The following is a 22,988-nucleotide window of genomic DNA, read 5'->3' as shown; positions in this document are numbered from 1 at the left end:
AATCAATAATCACTAACACGAGGTCGATTTTGATGCTGATGGCTTCACTTTAATATCCTGTATTAAATGTTGTGTTTTACAAACTTGTGTATGTACCAACAAAAAAATTCCTTCTGTCCTGTCCCGGTTATTTGTTGTCCTTTTCCATATTGGAATGTCTCAATAAATAGTTGTTATTTCTATTTTAAGTATAAATTTGATGAACAATTTAATCATTCATACTCAATTTATTTCAATTGTCATTTATTTATCGTGAGTATATTTTAAAACGGCGAAAGTAGTAATTACACCCCTTAACTTTCGTCAATGGTGAAATTAGGCCCCTCAAGTTTCATATGTAGCAATTAAGCTTCTTAACTTTCACCAAAAGTGAGATTAAACCCTATTTTATAAAAATTTTAAAGTATTAAAACCAAAATAATTTTATTCTAATATTATAAAATTTGTTAAATACCTAAAACTACTAATTTCAACTTTACTAATATCAACTTTACTAATTTCTACACAATTTATTAATTTTTGTTGATCATTTTTACATACATATTTAGTAAATGCTATAAAATTGAATATATATTCTTACATGTATAATAAATTATCTAAATAGTGTAAAATTATAAGAAATAAATGCTAAAATTTAATATGTAATGTAAAAATTTTTATTTTAAAAAAATTATATATTTTGTAGTTAATAAAATGGATTATAAATTGGTTTTATGATCTAAATTTAGTAAAATTTATAAAATAAGGTTTAATCTCACTTCTGGTGATAGTTAAGGGGCTTAATTGCTACATATCAAACTTAAGGGGCCTAATTTCACCTTTGACTAAAGTTAAGGGGTTTAATTACTACTTTCGCGATTTTAAAACTTGTGTTGACTCCAAGAGACTTATTAACCACGCTCCGAAGACCGACAACTTCCGACGCCCCTCACCAGTCACCACCTTGTTCAGCCTAACCCTAATTTCAGGTATGAATTGAAAATCAGAGCATGGAAAAACCCTAATTTAATCATGTAAATTTATTGATTATGTTTAAAATTATTATTTCTGATTATTGAATTGCAATTACTTAATTGGATGAAATGTTTTGCTTTTACCTTGTCTCCCGTTTCAACAATGCTGTAGCTGCAAATCTAGTACTCCGTAGTTTATAAACCGATACGGAATACGTGGTATGTCAATAACTTAGTGAGAGACCGTCTCTTACAAGTCTTTGCGATAAATGTATTGTTACTTTGTTAGTGATATGAATATGTTGGAACAATTAGTCTCATTGTAGACGGGTATATCCGGAGACAAATAATTTCTGACGCCCCTCACCACCTTGTTCAGCCTAACCCTAATTTAAGGTATGAATTGAAAATCAGAACATTGAAAAACCCTAATTTAATCATGTAAAATTATTGATTATGTTTTAAATTGTGCTACAAAGGGAAGCATTGGGTAGGGAAGGGAAAGCAAATGAAACAGAAAAAGCGCAGCGTAATACCGCCACCCACGCAGGCCACGCTTACGCGTATAAAGAGGTGAATATGACTGATGGATGTATCCTTGATGATGCAGTTTAGGAAATACTGTTTTTTCTGTTGCTCCTGTAACTGTCTTGAGGAATGGAGGTGGAGGCTGATGGAAAAGAGACGGGTCTCGTTTTACTAAAGCAAGGCGCAGAAGCTGTAAGTTGCGTATGTCCTGAATATCCCATTTGTATTGTATCGTCATGTGTTTGCCCGTTGTCTCATCTGGTTCTTTACGTTTTTTATTCATTTGTGAGGAGTATTTTAATCAAACGTAATGAATCGGTTGACATAGATGACGTATTTTTCAACATAAGGGTACTGGCTCATTTACTAGAATAAAGCAAATTGGCTCGGTGACTGGCACTTCCTATATTGTGAAGTAGCAATCCTTTAATGGAATCCTCAACACAAGTTAACACGGAAGTAAGGTTGTGTACATCCAACCCCGTTGGGCACTTGTGCAGTGTTCTATGGAGCAACTTCATATAGTCCTGCTTTGTACATGTCATCAGCTGACTTATTTACCCCTATGATAACCTTCATCCCTTTATTTATCAGAGAGTTTTTGAATCAGCGTTTGTTGGAAGGAGATGTATTATAAAGGAGCGTTTTTCGAAGAAGTACAGGCATCCAACTCTGGACTCAAAGCTTACTCTTAAACGCTTGAATGCTGTAAGTTGGTTCTCTGAAGGAGTCAGGAATCTTTGTGTCGGAACATATTATTTATTCTTTTTTGATTAAATCTTTCTATTTTTTTTTCTGAGTCATTTTGATTTTCATCCTGGTCAGGAAGCTAGATGTATGACGAAAGCCAGAAAACTAGGCGTCCCAACGCCAGTTTTATTCTCAGTGGATCATCTCCTTCATACACTGACATTTGAATTCATCGAGGGTCCGATGGTCAAGGAAGTATTACTTGAGTTTGGTACCACTGGAATCGTTGAAGAAAGCTTGCAGAATATTGCAACTCAGATAGGAGACAAAATTGCAAAACTGCATGACGGTGGCCTTACACATGGAGACTTGACGACATCCAACATGTTGATAAAGAAGGATACCAATCAATTGGTGAGCCTCTTTCTATTGATGACAAGTTTAGAGCATAAAAGGGTGAAATTATTTTATTCTATGTTACTCGGACTTGGTTAGAAGTATCCGACACGTGTGCGTGTCCAAGTGTCGGATTCATCTATTTTATGAAAAATAAATTTCATGTTTTTGGTCTAAAATGAAGTGTCCGAGTGTCCTACCCCGTCCTATCCAACACGGATACGCAAGGTAATATGGAAGAGTCTGAGCAACATAGACTTTATTCTGCAGGGGCTTTACAATAACATTACCCTAATGACTCGAGAGCTCTCGCAAATGGGCAGGGTAAGGGAGGATTGAGTGTACGCCTCCTTACCCTTGCAACAAGTAGAGGTTCCACCAACATCAATATTTCACCTAGATCCTCTTTTATACCAGAAACACATATTGAGTAATATGTATTTATTTAGGATTGCCATTAATTCACGGCATCTATGTGCTAAGACACGGGAATTGTCAACATATACCCCTATGGATTGTCTTGTGGGCCCCACAATAAGTATTTTGCAGTGAACAAAAAATTTGGTGTTTTGGGTATGTTACCCATATTTTCCGTGGATTGGTTCATACCTCCCGTGAAAATATGGGTACCCTTTATTTAACCTATTATTTCAGAAACCGTGCAATGCACGGGTATCATCCTAATATAAATTAGTAAACGGTCCAATCAACAACAAAGTAAAAAGTTGCAACAAAAACAGAAGTAAAAGATAAACAACGAAATTTACACGCAAAGACGTTCAAAATATCACTGAATACTTGTTACAATATCGTCTCCCAAGTACGTAGTATCATATGAATTGATCATCACTTATTCACTCAGCTTAGTTTATGCATTCAGCTTAGTTTATGCATTCATCTTCTTACATATAAAAGCAAACAATTCTATTATACAAATAGGGAGTATTTTTTTTTTGGCAAGGAATCAGTTTTAACCTCACCTTCTTCAGGGATCCTGGTTAGCATTAACGTGAGTACAACCGCCATATCTTTCAAGTCCCCCAAGTACACAAGGGTTACATGACACTACAACTTCTTCAGGAAGCACTTGAGGAAGCATTTGAAGGGCGCAATCTCCTACATAAAGCGTCCGCAACTTAGCCAGCCCTCCATTTGCCACTGTCCACTTTTTCAGGTGGAACAATCCATCGAAAGCCAAGTAAGTAAGCTCGGGAAAAGCCTTGGGTGATGTGCACATTAGCTTCGACCCCCGATAGCAAACATGCAATGCAAGGCTTATGAGCTTTGGAAGCTGTTCGAGTACCGGCATTGGGTCAACTTCCATGGTACAAAAAGAAATATCCAAGTGCACCAAATTTTCATGGTACATCTGAGGCATTACAGGCAATGGAGAATATAATCCTTGCTGTGCATCAAGGTATAACACTTGCAAGGCAGCACAAGTTGATAATAGCATTGGGTTAGCGGCTATAATACAGGCGTCAAGAGCGAGATGGAGGAGCTTAATGTTTGGGGTATTCAGAAAGAGCACCAAGTTGTCTTTATTAGACGCACAAGTCGCGTAAACCTTCCTCAAATTTGATAAGTTTTCTAAGCCCGATCTCTCGAGTTTGTCCAAGTTTAAACCTTCGAGTTTTTCCAAATTCCCCATGTCATTCAGGTCCAATAACGCATCATCTACTTCTTCGATCTTGTACGGTTGATCCCGTATCACTACTTGTGTTATGTGCCTAGTTGGAAAGTACAGTTGCTTTAAGGATTTTAGCTTCCACAACAAGTTAGGCAGCTTGATCGAACCTTTAACTCGCAAGTCAAGAATCACTAGGCACTTTAGCTTGGTAATGGAGGGAGGTAATTCTGTGAGTTGAGTGTCCTTTAAGCTTAAATACCTCAAATATATCAAATTTCCAATTTCGCAAGGCAAACTCCCTGTGATGCGAAGCCCTTCCAAATCAAAAACCCGAAGCAATGGATGGTCTTCACATACAGATACTATCCATTCTGAAGTTGCTACCTCGCTATCTTCACCTGCCGGGAAGAATACCAGGGACCTGAGATTTGAAGATATTTCGGACAATGCTTCATTAATTGAACTAGCCACCTCTGGACCAACAAAGATGCTCAAACGACGAAACATCTTGCTACCTGAACCACCCTTTGAAGCTTGTTGTTGCACATTTGCATTGGACTGAAGATCGATTACTCGAAGAAAATTCTCTGCTTTGATGATCTCCAAACCTTTGTCACGCAGAAGATCATGAAGATGACATATCGTGATTTGTCCATTAATATTCTTAGCCCCTAGTTGAACCATACTCTTCTGCACAAGATCCATCAAGTAAACATCAGCAATTTCCTCGAGTGATCTATTTCGTGTAAACTGTTCTTGGGTTGATGAGAAAATTCCATCAGCTATCCACAAATGATATAGCTTGTCAAGCGGAATGTCAAAGTCCTCGGGAAAGTTTATTAGATGAAGGAAACAAGGTTTAGTATTATATGGTAACGCATTATAGCTCAATGCCAATATTTCATACACACCCCCGTATAATTCATCCCTTTGTAGGTGAAATGTGAGATTGTCAAGCACTGACTGCCACTCTTCGTAAGACGTCTTTGTTGCCAGAACTCCTCCTAATACAGCAATCGCAAGGGGATGACCATTGCAATGATCTAACATCTTCTGCCCCAGCTCTATCATTGGAGGATCTACAAAGAGCGCGGTTTGTGTTATTAAGGGCTTGCCTTGGATGAGATAAGTATTACTTTTAAGATAACTCGGCTTAAAACAAAAAGAAAATAAAGAAAAGCGTGGTGTTGGAAGGTGGAAGGTCAGAATTGAGAATTGATACCCATCTGGGCCATCTCCCCTTACTGTGATGCATTAGCCATCTCCCCTTAATAAAGGTAAAAATATTTTCTCAATTCACTCTGACTTTCATACATTTTGTTCAAAATTTCATTCCCATTTTGAAGGATGAGTGGAACTAAGTGGCTTGAGAGAGTACTCTAATAAGTCTACTCAGAAAATAAAGAGAGGGTACTCTAGAACAACAGCAACAATAACATTACTCCAGTGTCTACAAGAGTACCAAGTAAGGGAGTCATATGTGTTCCACCTTACTAAATAGGTCGGTTGTTTCAAAATGATCCAAGAGAGTACTCTACTAAATAAAAAAAAACACAACTGAATATTACCGACAATTTAACTACTTCAAAGAGACGATGATTGTGAGGTCGTATGTTTATTATTGAGTTATTAAGTTCTAAACCATTTGCTTGACGCCCTCTTTGGGAAAGCAAAAAAAGGAGGGGAAAGGGAGGGAAGGAAAGGTGGGTGAGACTTTTCCCTCCAAATATTTCCTACGTTGGATGGAAAACATTGTCTTGGAGAGAGGATCTATTATCCCTCCCCTCCAAATCCCTTCACCCATATTTGGTTATCCAAACAATGAAAATTGCATCAATTTAGGGTGAGATTATCAGTAAGACCCTCCCAAATCTTAAGACTCTGCCACATCAGCTTTCCACTAACTTTTATTATTTCTTTATTATTCAGACTCACTTCAGACTTTATACATTATCCGTCAGACTCACCTCAGACTCTACTTTTTCACTTTACTTCTTTTTTTACAAAAAAGAAATGACACATGGGAGTCACTCATTGGATAATTTTCTTTCAAAGTGGGGTCAAGACTCACCCAAAGTCTTAAGTTGAGTTTTGGATTTCCAAGACTCAACTTAAGACTTTGGTAGATTATTGGTAGTCTTGGGTGAGTCTTGTCTTAAGATTTACCAAAGTCTTCTCTCAAGACTACCAATAATCTTACCTTTAGCTCTTTTATTATTGATGACCACTACTTTTTTTACCAATCTATCAACTTCTCATTATATTTTTCCAAACATAAATATTATTCCTAATTTTTTTTAAATCCTTCTCTTGTGTTTCATCTTTCCTCTTTTTTTTTTTTTAGCTTTTCTCTACATGAACTTCGATATAAAAATAATTTAGATTTTTTTTTATCTTCCCCCATTTTAATATTATTATGAGTTCAGTTTCTAGGCTCCGTTTGACAAGACATTTCAGGTACCTGTTCTGACTAAAGTAGCTTTTTTGATAAAAATTTCAGTTAGCTTATTTTTCTTTTTCTAGAAGTGTTTGGCAAGTAGTTTATTTGCCCAAATAAGCTACCTGAAATGAAATGCTACCTAGAGTAACACTTCACATTTCAGGTACCTGATTCTTGGTAATATTACCTTTTTACCCTTTCAATTTATATAATATATTAAATAATTATTATATCCTTTTACGTCATTTTACCTAAATAAACTACTTTTTCAGTTAGTTTACCAAACAATTTTTTATACAATCAGTCACCTTATCAGCTCCTAATTTTCAGTTACCTTTTTCACGTTTTAGTTATCTTTTCAGTTTCCAGGTACCTTTTTAGGTTCCAGCTACCTTTTCAGTTTATTTCGTTTTACCAAACATGGCCTTAATGTATAAAACTATAAATGGAAAAGTATATTTAGGAAAATGAGTATACAGTATTAGATTATATAGCTATGCCTTCTACAGTATAATTCTATTGCCTTATACTCCGTAACTTTAAGTTTGTCAGTTGTCACGTAGTAAAAAAAAAAGGAGGTTCTTTTTGATGCAGGAGCTAGCAACCAGGGCAATCAAATATTCCAGGGTCAAGCAACTCAGGCAACAACAAGCCACAACCACTCATACCTGGCCACTGATCAGTCTACTTTGCAGGGTCATAAGTACCAGTACAAGGCAAATCATCAGCTGCCACCATGGCCAGCTGATAAAACACTCATGTGAGCATCAAAAAGTCCTAGGGAGCCAGGTCAAATTCTCATTGCAAAGTATTGAAAAACCAGCCTGAAAACAAGTTGCAGGAAAGGAGAGATTCCAAAAAGTACATTGCCATTTCTGGACAAACCAAGGAAAAGCTGTGTGTGAGGCTTCTTTAACTTAAGTGTCCATATATCAGAGGGTGCTTGGACACTAAGTCAAGACCAAGGAGACCACTCGTCCTCACATGAGCAGGAAAAGCAACAACTACCACAGAAAAGCTTGAAAGGCAACAAAGATGTCACTTTGTCACACTGACCGTCCTCTCGCAAACTCAATTTGTTTTCACTCTAGTTTACATTTATGATCTTTTTGCCGTTGTAATATATTATCTAGACTTTTGTCCTGACTTATGGGACAATCCTGGCCCTTAGATGAACCTTTTATTTCATGTTTAACCTAAAGGCAAGGCCTATATAAGGACCCTTGCATCAGACTGTTAGAGGCAGCTGATTTTATGAATGAAAACCTGAGTTTACTCTCAATTCAAATCTCTTAATCTTATGTTAGAAACATAGGGTAGAGTCAGGCTTATTGATACTCTGTGCTTCTTTGTGAGTATTGAATAAGAACACAGTAATAGAGTGAAAACAGATCCTGTGCTTCTTTGTGGATTGTTGAGCTTTATTGTCTGTTTCACTCGAGTATTCCTGTGTTAAGCTGTGGTCTTCTTGAGTTAAACATCCTAAATTGTTTAGTTAGCTTCCTGTGCTTGCTGTGGAAGATAGTTGAACAATTATATCTCAAATTTACCTCCTTTACTTCACAATTACACCCACACTGTCAGACTGCTCCTTCTCAGTCAGTTCTGGTTTAGTAATTTACTTAAATTACTTCTGAGTCTCCTAAAATCTTGTAATTTTTACAGAATTTAGTTAAGGTGTCAAGGTTAATTACTACAAATTTTAATGAATTTAGGAGTCCATTAGAGTACTCAAACCAAATTTAGAAGTTGGTCCTTTTCCCTGCAATTTCACAAATTGTCCAAATATTGTAAGGGGTGGGTGTTTCCACATCAACTTGGTATATCAGAGCCAGGCTAAACACAATTCCATCTTGTGTTTGTCTTGGGAATTGAGAGAATAGTGAGTTCATCAACCTACCTACATTAAAAACACAAAAAAATAACCATGAGTGAAGAGAGACTAGGCGGCATTGAAGCCACGATTGGAGATCCGGCGAGAAATGTGGGTACACCGGTGAATGCTATGCATCTTTGTCATGGAGAGAATCCCAAACCCGGACCCCGGAGGCCACCCGCCGGAGGAAGGGGTAGAGGGAGAGGCTTTGCCATGGGAGCGGGGAGAAGACATCCAAACCAGGAAGAAGAATATGGATCGACTCGATGAAAGCAACGGGACACAAGAAGAACATCTTGAGCAAACAGACAGGCATATAAAGGTAGAAATCCCCGAATTTTCTCGGTAGTTTGAACCCTGATGACCTACTAGAATGGATTAGAGATGTTGAAAAAATCTTTGAGTATAAAAATTATAATGATGCTAAGGCTTGTAAAGTTGCAGTCTTGAAATTGAAGGGTTATGCTTCACTGTGGTATGATAATCTTAAGCATCAAAGGTTAAAGGAGGGTAAGGATCCTCTTAGATCTTGGTCCAAACTTAAAAAGAAAATGTTGGCTAAGTTTGTCACCAAAGACTATACTCGGGATTTATTCATCAAACCGTCTAACCTTAAACAAAAGAAAAACTGTTGAAGCCTATTTAAGAGAGTTTGAGCAATTAACACTTCAATGTGAAATCAATGAAAAACCTGAACAAAGAATTGCTAGGTTCTTAGAGGGTCTTGACAAAAATATTGTTTGCAGAGGTTAGAATGCAACCTTTATGGTCTTATGATGATGTGGTTAACCTATCACTAAGGGTGGAGAAAATGGGAAGACCAAACCATTTGCAAACCAGGACCCAAACCTGTTTTCGGACCTTATTCGTGTAAAAATCAATGAACCACTCAAAACAACCCCCAACCCACTTGTGGATAAAGGGAAGGCACCCATGAACCCCAAAATCAACCCACCCTTATCCGAGAGACAAGATTAAGTGCTTCCAAAGTGCCGGGGATTTGGCCATTTCGGGAAGGATTGTCCTTCCGCTAGAACACTCACCGCAATAGAGGTTGCGAATGGGAAAGGAAGGTTTGGTAGAGTATGAGGAGGATGAGGCTCTTGTTTTAGAGGAGGTGGAGTCCGAGAAAGAAGCCGCCTAGACCAGTTGTTGCTCATCCCGATACGGGGCACGCTTTGTTCCTTTGGAGGGTCATGCACTCTCAAAGAAGCCCCCTTAGAAGGCGACCGAGAGATCTATGATATTCGGGAGTAGGTGTCTTGTCCCAGGGAAGAGTTTGTAACCTCATTATTGATGGGGGTAGCTGCACTAATGTTGCCTCCACCACCATGGTTAGCAAAACCGGTTTACCAACACAAGAACACCCTAACCCTTACAAATTGAGATGGCTAAGTAAGGATTCGGGAGTGAGAGTTGACAAGCAGTGCATTATTTCCTTCTCCATTGGAAAGATGTACAAAGATGAAGTGTTGTGTGATGTGGTACCCATGGATGCCTGTCACCTGTTACTTGGGAGACCTTGGGAATTTGACAGGAATACCACACACCAGGGAAAGGACAATGTATACATATTCAAGCATCAAGGCAAGAAGGTCACCTTGACCCCCTTACCACCAAACCAGAGAGACTATGGCAGTCCTAATGTGCCAGAAGAAGTGAATGGTGTACTGTTCTTATCTGAGGCAGCCATGATTAGAGAAATCAGGCAAGAACAACCAATTCGATCTTTGTTATCCGGGAAGAAGCGAAGAGGAGAACAAATGTTGTACCTACATTGTTTGCCCCTTTGATTCAAAGGTTCCAGGAAGTGTTTCCAGATGAGTTGCCTAGTGGATTACCTCCATTAAGGGGCATTGAACACCACATTGATCTTGTTCCTGGTTCAGTGCTCCCTAACAGACCAGCTTATAGGTGTGATCCAAATGCTACAAAGGAATTAAAACATCAGATTGAGGAGCTAATTACAAAGGGATTTGTAAGGGAATCTCTTAGTCCATGTGCAGTCCCTGCACTCCTAGTACTAAAGAAAGATGGCACCTGGAGGATGTGCACGGATAGCGAGCTATAAACAACATTACGATCAGTATAGGTTCCCAATCCCAGTTAGATGATATGCTTGATGAGTTGAGTGGTGCCAGCATATTTTCTAAGATTGATCTAAGGCAAGGATACCATCAGTGAGGATTAGGGAAGGGGATGAATGGAAGACTCGCTTTCAAAACAAAACATGGCTGTATGAGTGGCTTGTAATGCCTTTTGATCATCAAATGCACCCGACCTTCATGAGATTAATGATCAAGTACTAAGGCCATGTCTAGGCAAGTTTGTTTGTTGTCTACTTTGATGACATACTTGGTGTATAGCAAGAGCAAGGAGAACATCTTAGACATCCGGAAATGGTGTTTAAAATCCTCGAGAGAGCGAAGTCGTATGGCGAAGTGGAGAAATGCACCTTTATGGTTGAGGAGGTTGCATTCTGGGTTACCCGATATCGGGAAGAGGCATTTCGATTGACGAAGAGAAAATTGCGCAAAGAATGCATCTTGGCCAACCCCTACTACATCCACCAAGTAAGGAGTTTTCATGGGTTAGCATCCTTCTACGGAGATTTATCAAGAACTTCAAAGACACGGTGGTGGCACCCATCACCGAATGTATGAGAAAGGGGAGTTTCAATGGGTGAACAAGCTCAACAGTCCTTTGAAAAGATCAAGCAACTCATGTGTAACACTCCTATCCTAAAGCTACCTGATTTTGATCAACTATTTGAAGTGGAATGTGATGCTAGTGGGGGTAGGAATTGGAGCAGTACTGATTCAAAGCCAGAAGCCTGTGGCATATTTCAGTGAGAAGTTAAATGGAGCCAAACTGAAATATTCCACCTATGATAAAGAGTTCTATGCAATCATCAGAGCCTTGATGCATTGGAATCATTACCTTAAACCTAAGCCATTTGTACTACACTCTGATCATGAAGCCTTGAAATACATCAATGGCCAACACAAGTTAAATTTCAGGCATGCCAAATGGGTGGAGTTCTTGCAGTCCTTTACCTTTTCCAGCAAATACAAGGAAGGCAAGAAAAATGTGGTGGCAGATGCATTGTCAAGAAGGCATTCCTTGCTTTCAGTTATGTCCAACAGGGTTCTTGGGTTTGAATTCATGAAAGAATTGTATAAGGAAGATCCTGACTTCTCAGAAGAGTGGATTACTCAGAATGAAAGGCATAAGAACCAAGGAAGCAAGTATCTACTACAGGAAGGATTCCTATTCCAGGGCAACAAACTATGTGTTCCAAGGGGGTCTTACAGAGATCTCTTGATCAGGGAAGTCCACTCAGGGGGAATGGGAGGGCACTTTGGTGTCCAAAAGACCTTGGAGATATTACAGGACCAATTCTATTGGCCAAGAATGATGGGTGATGTTCAGATTATCCTCAGAAGGTGCTCAAAATGCCAGCTTTCCAAGAGTTCTTTCCAACCTGGTCCATACACTCCCCTACCAGTGCCAAACAAACCATGGGAAGACATAAGCATGGACTTCATTGTGGCCCTACCAAGAACACAAAGGGGGAAGGATTCTGTAATGGTTGTGGTAGACAGGTTCAGTAAAATGGCTCACTTTGTAGCTTGCAAAAAGACAGAGGATGAAGCAAGTGTTGCTGAGCTATTCTTAAAGGAGATTGTGAGACTCCATGGAGTCCCCAAAACAATTGTATCAGACAGGGATACAAAATTCATGGGATATTTTTGGAAGACTCTATGGAAGTTACTTAAAACTAAGCTCTTGTTCAGCACCTCTCACCACCCCCAAACAGATGGCCAAACTGAGGTCACTAACAGAACATTGGGGAGGATTTTAAGGTGTCTTGTCAGCAAGACTCTAAAAGATTGGGACCTAAAGCTAGCAGCAGCAGAGTTTGCATTCAACGAGCACCATCATCTCGAATCGGACACGATCCTTTTGAGATAGTCTATGGGTCAATCCACTTATGCCCTGGATTTATCTTACTCGTACCAAAGGAAGACATCAACCTGGATGCCAAGAAAAGAGCGAGCAATTACTAAAACTACGTGAGACAAAGCAGGTGAAAAGGATTGAAAGAACAAATGAGCGATGCAAAACATCTCAAGGTGCCTAAGGGGAAGAAAGAGTTTGAACCAGGAGATCTGGTATGGATACATTTAAGGAAGGAAAGATTTCCAGCTAAGAGAAAAAATAAACTCATGCCAAGATCAGATGGTCCATTTGAAGTTGTTGAAAAGATTGGGCCAAGTGCATACAAGATTGACTGCCAGTGACTATGGGGTGCATGGGACTTTTAATGTGGGTGATCTCGACCATACTATGAAGATTCCGGGGATGATGAGGTTACAGGCTTGAGGACAAGCCATGTTCAACCAGGAGGGGTTGATGCGGAGCTAGCAACCAGGCAATCAAATATTCCAGGGTCAAGCAACTCGAGCAACAACAAGCCACAACCACTCCTACCTGGCCACCGATCGATCTACTTTGCGGGTCATAAGTACCAAGACAAGGCAAATCATCACCGCCACCATGGCGGTGATAAAACACTCATGTGAGCATCAAAAAGTCCTAGGGAGCCAGGTCAAATTCTCATTGCAAAGTATTGAAAAACCACTGAAAACAAGTTGCGGGAAAGGAGAGATTCCAAAAAGTACATTGCCATTTCGGACAAACAAAGGAAAAGTCATGTGTGAGGCTTCTTTAACTTAAGTTTCCATATATCTGAGGGTGCTTGGACACTAAGTCAAGACCAAGGAGACCACTCGTCCTCACATGAGCAGGAAAAGCAACAACTACCACAGAAAAGCTTGAAAGGCAACAAAGATGTCACTGTCACCTGACTGTCCTCTGCAAACTCAATTTGTTTTCACTCTAGTTTACATTTATGATCTTTTTGCCGTTGTAATATATTATCTAGACTTTTGTCCTGACTTATGGGACAATCCTGGCCCTTAGATGAACCTTTTATTTCATGTTTAACCTAAAGGCAAGGCCTATATAAGGACCCTTGCATCAGACTGTTAGAGGCAGCTGATTTTATGAATGAAAACCTGAGTTTACTCTCAATTCAAATCTCTTAATCTTATTGTTCCGGGTGTAATTCCAGAGCAGATATTTGTTACCACTCGTAGCTCGTAGGATGTCGTTTTTGCTTGAATCTTCCTTGCGGTCTCCTGAAACGATGAACAAACTGAGGGCTCGGCTTTGGCCGAGCGTACTCACTCCGACGCTCAAGTCAGTTAACTTAGAGAGGTAAGTTGTGGTAGCTTGATTAAGAGTGTATATTAGAGAGATCAAGAGGATATTACCAGATGAATAGTGTATTTAGGTTAAGTTGTGGGATCCTTTCCTCAATGAAGGTTGAGGAGTATTTATAGACTTTCACCTTTTGTCACGTAGTGGCCAAGTGGCTATCAGGTGGAAAGACCATTGTACCCTCGGCCGATGGACCTGTGGCGGCCCGGCCGAGGGTCTTGGATATGAGTACGCGGATCCGTGCCCCTTTGGCGAGTTGTCGGTAGAGACCAGTGTGACAGTAGATGGGATGCATCGGCTAGCCGTCCGAGTTGTTGACTTTCTTTGTGGATATCTTTGACCTTGCTCGGTGTGTTGACTTGGTCAACGGTGCGAAATATGCCCCCATCAATTTGCCCCCAGCGTAGTCTATGCCGTGGTATGGGCTCCGATGTATGCTGAGCATATATTCTGCACAAGTAATTTTCATAAATTTTTCTGTATCGGCTTCTTCTTATACATCGACGTGGCTCTTGTTAGGCCGTACCGTATACCGTATCCCCCCTCCACATGGATGCGTAAAGGGTATTCGATGTGGAAAAGAACATGACGCTGGCCGAGACCAGTGAGAGTCTTAGGTTGATTTTGATTGCCCCGTGCCGTGCTTCCTAGCTTGGTTGATCAGGTGGCCGGCGGAGACTAGATACCTAGGAATTTGTTGAGGAAGATGAATAGTCGAAGAGATGTGAACGGGCGTGTTGAAGACGCTTGGTCACTGTTGCATTGATTGGCGTTTAACTGTTACGACGATTGACATTCCGTGGTTGCATGCTCGACACGTGTCTGCTCGTTGATTGGCTGTCGCTTCATGGGCTGTGCTCTGATTGGTCCTTCTTCATGGGCTTTTTTCCTATAAATAGGGCAGTTTTTCCGTGATTTTGGACGCTAATTCCATTTTCTCAAATTTTCTCCAAAATTTTCATCTTTCGAAACTCTCAAGGGCTTCCTTTTTCTTCCAATCTTCAGAGTCTTTGATCCGGCGAGTGTTTTTCTTTTAAGGTAAACGAACGAATTCTTTCATCTCTTATTTCGTTAGTAATTTGTTATGAACATGTCTTCTGCCGATGCTGGACCCAGTAAACCTTCGTTGGGGGGCCCTAGGTCTCCTTCTCCTGAAGTCGATCCTCAAATTCTGGAGGAATGGGAGGATGATGATTCTTATGGTGATTTTGGTGATGATTTCGGTGAGAAGGAGGAAAGGTCTCGTCCTAGTGAGGGGAGACAGTACGTCATGGATCACGGCGATGCCTGTAAGGTTCCCCTGGATCGTGCTTGGTCCCATAAGCTTGCCAGTTGTTCCGGCGAGAAATTTTTCGAGGGCCATTTTTTCTTTGGTAGGGGATACGAAATTGTTATCCCTGGGGAGGGTCAGTCCGTCTGTTGTCCTCCACCGGGCCACACCGGCGTATACATGCGGCATTTGGAGTACGGGCTCCGGTTTCCGCTGAATGGGTACGTTATGGCCATAATTAGAGCCATGAACGTTGCGTTGCCCAACCGCACCCGCCGGCCGTGAGAACCATAATCGGTTTTGTCTGGCTTTGTCTCTTTAAGGGAGAGGCTCCGACGGTGAATTTATTTCGCCGACTTCATCATCTTAAACCATCGATCTCTCGGCGCGTCGGATGGTACGATGTGCAAACGGAGCGGGGTTATGTCTCTGTTGACAAACTTTCTTCTTAAGGGACTTTGTGAGGTCGGTGGGTGTATGTTAAAGTCTTGGATGACTATCCGCTGCCCCGCTCCTTCCAGCACCAAGTTAATTTGCGGTGTGAGACTAGGGCGGAGCATGACGGATGGGTCACCGGAAGCATCGAAAATGGATGCCGCAAGGTCCATCTCAAGGAGGATGAGAGGTCGTGATGAGGCTCTTTGAGGTGGACAAGAGTGGGATGCCGAAGAGATGGATTCCCCGACGCGATCATTCTTCGGGATGAGCCGCTTTCTTATGTCGGCCTCATCACCGGCCCTGCACGGGTGAGTGGGGTCGGCGTGAGGCCCATCACCACTCTCGATATTCTTGTTGCCGCTCTTGTCGGTGTGACGGTGTGGCCGTGTCTACTTCTTGATCGACTTAAAGCTCTTGTCGGTATGACGGTGTGAGCGCGTCTGTTTCTTGATAGCGTGTTACGTGGCGTCTACCACTTGGGTGGCTGCGACGGCGTCTACCTCTTGGGGTGGCTAGCGTGGCGTCTACTACTTGGGGTGGCTGCGACGGCGCTTATTTCTTGATGGAGCTAGCCGCTCTTGTTGGTATGACGGTGTGAGCGGCGTCGGTTCTTGATAGCGTGTTACGTGGCGTCTACCACTTGGGTGAGCTGCGACGGCGTCTACCTCTTGGGGTGGCTAGTGGCGTCTACTACTGGGGTGGCTGCGACGGCGCTTATTTCTTGATGGAGCTAGCTCTTGTCGGTATGACGATGTGGCCGTCGGGTTCTTGATAGCGTGTTACGTGGCGTCTACCACTTGGGTAGCTGCGACGGCGTCTACCTCTTGGGGTGGCTGCCGTGGCGTCTACTACTTGGGGTGGCTGCGGCAGCTTATTTCTTGATGGAGACTAGCTCTTGTCGGTATGACGGTGTGAGCCGGCGTGCGGTTCTTGATAGCGTGTTACGTGGCGTCTACCACTTGGAGTGACTGCGACGGCGTCTACCTCTTGGGGTGATTTGCTAGTGGCGTCTACTACTGGGTGACCGCAACGGCGCTTATTTCTTGATGGAGGCTAGCTCTTGTCGGTATGACAGTGTGGCGTGCAGTTCTTGATAGCGTGTTACGTGGCGTCTACCACTTGGGTGGCTATCGCGACGGCGTCTACCTCTTGGGGTGACCTAGTGGCGTCTACTACTTGGGGTGACTGCGACGGCGCTTATTTCTTGATGGAGACTACCGCTCTTGTCGGTATGACGTGTGTGCCCGGCGTCAGTTCTTGATAGCGTGTTACGTGGCGTCTACCACTTGGAGTGACTGCGACGGCGTCTACCTCTTGGGGTGATCGCCGTGGCGTCTACTACTGGGGTGACTAGCGGCGCTTATTTCTTGATGGAGACTGCCGCTCTTGTCGGTATGACAGTGTGAGCCGGCGTCTGGTTCTTGATAGATAACTGATGGGAAAATTTACACTTTGATGGAAGGTTTGGATGATTTTTCATTAGGTAAAGACATGCGTCGGGGTGTCCACAGCTGTTTTGGACACCTCCGCCGCTACATCGATTTTTACAAGACTACCAACCCCTAATGGCTCATCACAGCACCCCCCCCCCCCCGCGACCACTAGTTGTCTCCATGAGGTCGCCCTCCTGCTGTAAGGACGGACCTTTTCCTTTTTCGGACTTCCTTGCCTCTTTGAGGGATTGCATGTCGCATCCTCGGGCAAATATCCGGATGTTGATCACCTCATCCTTCTCGTCTTTGGAGACGAGCTTATACGCTTCCCCCCGGTCCGAGACATACATCGGTGTTAGGGCCCGGATGGACATCACTGCGTCGGCCTCGCTCAGGGTAACCCGGCCTATGAGAACGTTGTATGCGGACGAGCCGTCGATGACCACAAATTCAGCTAGGATGTTCTTGGCCGCCGTCTTTTCGCCGAACGTCACCGGAGTCGATTGATCCCGGTGGCACCAGGCCCCCCGGAAGAGAAGTCAGTATAGCGGGTTGGTGCGAGGGCTTAAGTCTTTTATTTTTAGGCCGAGGCCGAGGAAGCATTCCCGAACATGATGTTCGTGTATGCGCTGTGTCGATCGGCACCTCTTGACTAGGTGGTTGGATATGTCCAAATTGACTACAAGTGGGTCGTTGTGAGGAGCGATGACTCCTTCATAGTCCTTCCTTCCAATAGTCATGTATCGGGGACGCCGGTAGAGGGGATCCTTGTGTTGGGCACAAAGTTGATGGCCTGATATAGCTCGTTTAGGTGTCGTTTGTGCCCGTGAGCGGACCCTCCGTTCTCGTTGCCCCCGATGACAACATGGATCACCCCTATCCGTTCGAAGACGGATTTCCTATCTGAACTGCCGGCGTCATCTTTTTGGCTTTTGGCAACGTACTTGCCGAGGCTCCCCTTCCGGATCGGCTCTTCGATGGCATTCTTTAGATGCCGCGATCGTTGGTTAGATGGCCGGTGTGGCCGTGGTACTCACGATCGGCTCGTGTCACCGTCACTTTTTGGCTTGGGGTCTCTCCCACTTCGGCCCTCGTTTTGCTCGGGCGAAGACCTCGGCGGCTGATACGACGAGAGGGGTTTTTTCACTATACCGCCTCTGGTGGTACGTTCTGAATTCCACCGGCGCCCGCGAGTCCCATTCCGGTCGGATCTGTCCGACCGTGACCTATTATTCTCACGGCGTCTTTCATCGGACCGCGACCCGTTGTTGTCACGGCGTTTTTCGTCTGGGGCTGTCCTCCCGCGACTCTTCTTTTCTCGAGTACTCGGCCTCGGCCGGGATCTACCCAGGTCTTGTGATAGTCCTCCACCTTGATGGCTTGGTCGGCCAACTTCCTGGCGGCGTCCAAGCCCAGGCCTCCGCTCTTGATAAGCTCATTTTTTAAGGCTCCCCTTGGGAGGCCCTTCATCGATCGAAGGCCGCGGTTCGGGATTAATTTCTCGAATCTGCTGGACCTTTCCATCAAACCTCTTCACATAGCTCCGGAGAGACTCGCCTCCCTCCCGTCGATAGTCGGGAGGTCGGATGTCTCTACGGCTCTTCTCTTGTTGCGGGAATACTTGGGCTAGGAAAGCGTCCTTCAGGTCGGCGTAATAATACACCGAGCCGTCGGGAAGCCCTTTGTACCGGCTACGAGCCATCCCATGCAAAGTTGTTGGGAAAACTCGGCACCGGACCTCGTCAGTTTGTTCCCATACCGACATGTAAGACTCGAAAGCCTCAGCGTGGTCGGATGGATCACTATCTCCTTTGTATGAAATAGGTGGCAACTTGAGCTTAGTTGGCACCGGACTTCTAGGACGTGGCGTTGAGGGGCGCCTAACCACGTGTCGAACGACACGCGGCGATCGGCTCCTCGCATCCCTAATCTGGCTCCTCCCCCCGTAGCGGGAGGGGCTCCTTCTTCGACTCGGACTTCTTCTCCAACTCTGCCGAGTCGGACTCCTCTCCGCTCCTTCGGGGTGAGCCTCGTTCGTGTGGCGGGGATGCTGTCCTCCCACGAGTGCGGGAAGGACTTAGGTCTACCGCGCCCACTTTGGGCTCCCCGGCGTCTTGGGCCGGGTCGCTTCTCCTGTGCTCCGCTCAAATTTCTTGGAGTCACGTTTAGGGCCCCGATCTCTGGACGCTTTCGCCTCTCTTGTCGGCGTGACGGTGTGAGCGGGCGTATTCGATTAGGTCCAGGGAGCATTTTCGGTTTCGCTACGTCAACCACCGTCCCATGATGGTGACCTGGTTGGTTGGGCGGCGTGTCGGGTATTATTGGCATTCCGAACTCGGTTGGATTACTCACGCCGGTGGAGGGTCGCACGACTCGAGTTGTTGAAAGCATCATCTTGGTAGAATACGGCTTCGTCGGTCACGACCGCGTTTTGTTGTTTCGACATCTTAGCTTTTTGGGTGGGTTTTTGTGTGTATTTTTGTTTGGGAATGAATGTGACTAGCTTCTAGTATCTTTCCCCACGAGACGGCGCCAATTGTTCGGGTGTAATTCCAGAAGCGAGATATTTGTTACCACTCGTAGCTCGTAGGATGTCGTTTTTGCTTGAATCTTCCTTGCGGTCTCCTGAAACGATGAACAAACTGAGGGCTCGGCTTTGGCCGAGCGTACTCACTCCGACGCTCAAGTCAGTTAACTTAGAGAGGTAAGTTGTGGTAGCTTGATTAAGAGTGTATATTAGAGAGATCAAGAGGATATTACCAGATGAATAGTGTATTTAGGTTAAGTTGTGGGATCCTTTCCTCAATGAAGGTTGAGGAGTATTTATAGACTTTCACCTTTTGTCACGTAGTAGCCAAGTGGCCAAGTGGCTATCAGGTGGAAAGACCATTGTACCCTCGGCCGATGGACCTGTGGCGGCCTGGCCGAGGGTCTTGGATATGAGTACGCGGATCTGCCCCGGTGGCGAGTTGTCGGCCGAGACCAGGTGACAGTAGATGGGATGCATCGGCTAGGGTCATGCGAGTTGTTGACTTTCTTTGTGGATATCTTTGACCTTGCTCAGTGTGTTGACTTGGTCAACGGTGCAGAATATGCCCCATCACTTATGTTAGAAACATAGGGTAGAGTCAGGCTTATTGATACTCTGTGCTTGCTGTGAGTATTGAATAAGAACCTGGTAATAGAGTGAAAACAGTCCTGTGCTTGCTGTGGATTGTTGAGCTTTATTGTCTGTTTCACTCGAGTATTCCTGTGTTAAGCTGTGGTCTTCTTGAGTTAAACATCCTAAATTGTTTAGTTAGCTTCCTGTGCTTGCTGTGGAAGATAGTTGAACAATTATATCTCAAATTTACCTCCTTTACTTCACAATTACACCCACACTGTCAGACTGCTCCTTCTCAGTCAGTTCTGGTTTAGTAATTTACTTAAATTACTTCTGAGTCTCCTAAAATCTTGTAATTTTTACAGAATTTAGTTAAGGTGTCAAGGTTAATTACTACAAATTTTAATGAATTTAGGAGTCCATTAGAGTACTCAAACCAAATTTAGAAGTTGGTCCTTTTCCCTGCAATTTCACAAATTGTCCAAATATTGTAAGGGCTGGGTGTTTCCACATCACTTTTTTGTCTTAAGGGAGCCACAAAACGATTTCAATGCAGGGGGCGTCTAAGGTCATGTTCAGCCATGAACGCGTGAACCGGGCCTCCGATTTTGGTGATCAAATTTACAAGTTTTATTGATGGTATTGAGGTATTCAATCCAAATCTTGAAACACAATACACTTGGGGTTTCATTTTTTCGTTTAGCAGAGGAGGTCCATTTATTTTAAGACGCCCATGTTCCAATGCTGACGAATTTGAACCCTGATCATGAATTCATGAGCACCGCCATGACTTGCAAGTTATCAAGTATACTTTATTGAAAGGAGGGAGTGCGTACCTGATCCATCTCTCTGAAAATTAGACTTTCTTTCCAAAAGCTTCCAACTCCAGTCAGGATTTAGAAGCTCAACTTTGTAATAAAAAACTAAATCATTAGAAAGAACCGATAACATATCACGATTCCTTGTTGTGATGAGTAGTTTGCTACCAGAAGCAACATCATCAAGAGGAAAAGCAGGTGCAAGGCTCATCCAGGCTCCAACGAACCATATATCGTCAAGAACTATCAAATAATTTTGTAGTTTCAGCATTTCGTACAGCTTTCCTGGTAGTTGCGAGTCTTGTAACCCTTGTACAACACTTCTCCTTTCTGTATCACTTTCTGGAATAAGTTGGAGCAGTATTTCCCTACAAACTGGCCCTAATTGTAGTTGTTGCGAAATATATGCCCATGCAGAACCAGCAAAGTGATCCTGCCATATAATAGCTTAGCAATAAGTTTTTTGAGAGACCGTCTCTCACTACATTAATGAAAAATGAGAATTATCCTTATGAGAAAGGTCTCTTACTAACATTAATGAGAAACCGTCTCTCTTAAGAATTTGTGTTTAGCTAGATGAGGAGTAAGAGTAACAATTGTATATATAGAACGGTTGGTTTAGTTGTTTAGTACAAAGGTAATATATGGGTCTCAGGTTCGAGTTCTAATAGGAGCAACCGGATCTAAACTTACTGCTAGTCTGCTAGTCAAAGTCTATCACCTTGGTAGGGGTGTGCGATGGGCCGGGCTGGGGAAGTGGAGCCCGAGCACGGCAATAAATGAGGACTGGGCTGGGTCGGGCTAGTGTTGGGCCAGTTTTGTCTGGCACTAACCCGACCCACTTAGTAGCGGGTCAGTTCCAGGCCATGCCTTGTATATATTTTTTAATTTGTGTTTGGACCGGGCCGGGCCGAGGAAATCGTGGCACTAGCCCGTCACTAGGGGCTGGGCTGTGGGCTGACCGGGCTTGACATTTTTCGACCCACACCCTGGCTGGGCCGGGCTAGCCCGCTCGGTTTCACAGCTCTACACCTTGGTAAAAAAGGTTCGGTTTAACATGACACGTTTGACACTGTTTGACCCCACCTGTAGTTTTATATGCTTCATCTGAGATACTATCCGACACGTTTTAACTTTAAAGACAGTATACCCGTCTTAAGAGACTAATTGGTTAGTTTTAGCGCCAAAAGAAAACGAGTTAGAGATTAGCAAACCTTGACAGGACTATGATTGAGAAGTTCTCGAGCAAGGGTTGATTTACCAATTCCGCCCATCCCATGTATAACCACAATTTTTTTTGTACCTAGCAATTCACCTGCCAAACACGTTACACAATCTTCAATCCCGACAACGTCATGATCTTCGACATGAGAGTAAGTCCTTCTTTGTTCCGCTAGCAATTTTTTGGTCATAAAAACATGAGACGAGTTTGTATCGTACGAGCTCTTTACTCCGTAACTCTGTAACCTGGATGTCATTTTGGAGATCTTAGCCGTAAGAACATCAAGATTCGAACCGATGTAGTGCAACGTTAAAGCATCCATCCAAAATGAAGCTAACCATTTAAGATAGTTAATGAAACCCTCTTGTTTTTGATATTGGACCGTCAATATATAGGATTCAATAAGATCTTCAGCTGAGAATGCTAAATCTCGGATTTCCGATACCCATTTGCGAATTAAGATGTTTTTGTTTTGTTTTTCATCGGCATCCATTAGAAAACATTGCAACCATTCGAGCTCGCTTTTAAGTTCTTCTACTTTTGAGCTCACTTCTCCTAGAAACTGAACTTCTTCCAATGCCAATTTCCCTAGCCATTGAGCTGCTGCTTCTATGGAAGAACTTGTCATCCCGAGCTATTCTAAAAATCAATGCTACCCACCTTATAGATGGTTCGTCATTTTTAATTGTGCATTTCGATTTTCGAGCAATGTACAAGCCCCCTCTTTTTTGTTATGCAAATTTTACAACTTAAAAGAGAAATATTGTGGTTCACATAATCACATTATCTTAACACAAAGTTGTGGTATACCAGCAAGACAGCAAGCACCAAGTAATTACCATTTTTGTCGCGTTGAATCGTTTTTTTTTTTTTTTTTTTTTTTTTATCGTGTTGATAACACCACC

The 22,988-nt window shown here is 43.1% G+C and overlaps 2 protein-coding genes across 5 annotated transcripts; one reads left to right on the top strand and one right to left on the bottom strand.

Annotated features, from left to right (window-relative positions):
• Positions 1 to 875: 875 nt before the first annotated feature.
• On the top strand, positions 876 to 7,559 carry LOC141646937 (uncharacterized). Of its 4 annotated transcripts, none has more exons than XM_074454945.1 (5): positions 876 to 968; positions 1,564 to 1,673; positions 2,076 to 2,189; positions 2,307 to 2,585; positions 7,232 to 7,559. In XM_074454945.1, the coding sequence occupies exons 2-5, from the start codon at positions 1,611 to 1,613 to the stop codon at positions 7,463 to 7,465; spliced, it is 690 nt and encodes a 229-aa protein (XP_074311046.1). In that variant the 5' UTR covers positions 876 to 968; positions 1,564 to 1,610; the 3' UTR covers positions 7,466 to 7,559. The 4 variants fall into 4 exon arrangements, with proteins under 4 accessions (XP_074311046.1, XP_074311045.1, XP_074311048.1 ...); XM_074454944.1 differs by having other exon boundaries at positions 1,564 to 1,682; XM_074454947.1 differs by lacking the exon at positions 7,232 to 7,559 and adding an exon at positions 3,557 to 4,192.
• LOC141646936 (putative disease resistance protein At1g50180) lies at positions 3,311 to 22,988 on the bottom strand. Its single transcript, XM_074454943.1, has 3 exons — positions 22,076 to 22,988; positions 20,880 to 21,294; positions 3,311 to 5,276 (listed from the first exon to the last, which is right to left on the bottom strand). The coding sequence occupies exons 1-3, from the start codon at positions 22,709 to 22,711 to the stop codon at positions 3,553 to 3,555; spliced, it is 2,775 nt and encodes a 924-aa protein (XP_074311044.1). The 5' UTR covers positions 22,712 to 22,988; the 3' UTR covers positions 3,311 to 3,552.

Source organism: Silene latifolia, chromosome 3 (genome assembly GCF_048544455.1).
Source record: "Silene latifolia isolate original U9 population chromosome 3, ASM4854445v1, whole genome shotgun sequence".
Taxonomy (NCBI): Eukaryota; Viridiplantae; Streptophyta; class Magnoliopsida; order Caryophyllales; family Caryophyllaceae; genus Silene; species Silene latifolia.
The sequence above is the reverse complement of the archived record's forward strand: the minus strand, read 5'-3'. Positions and strand labels throughout refer to the sequence as shown.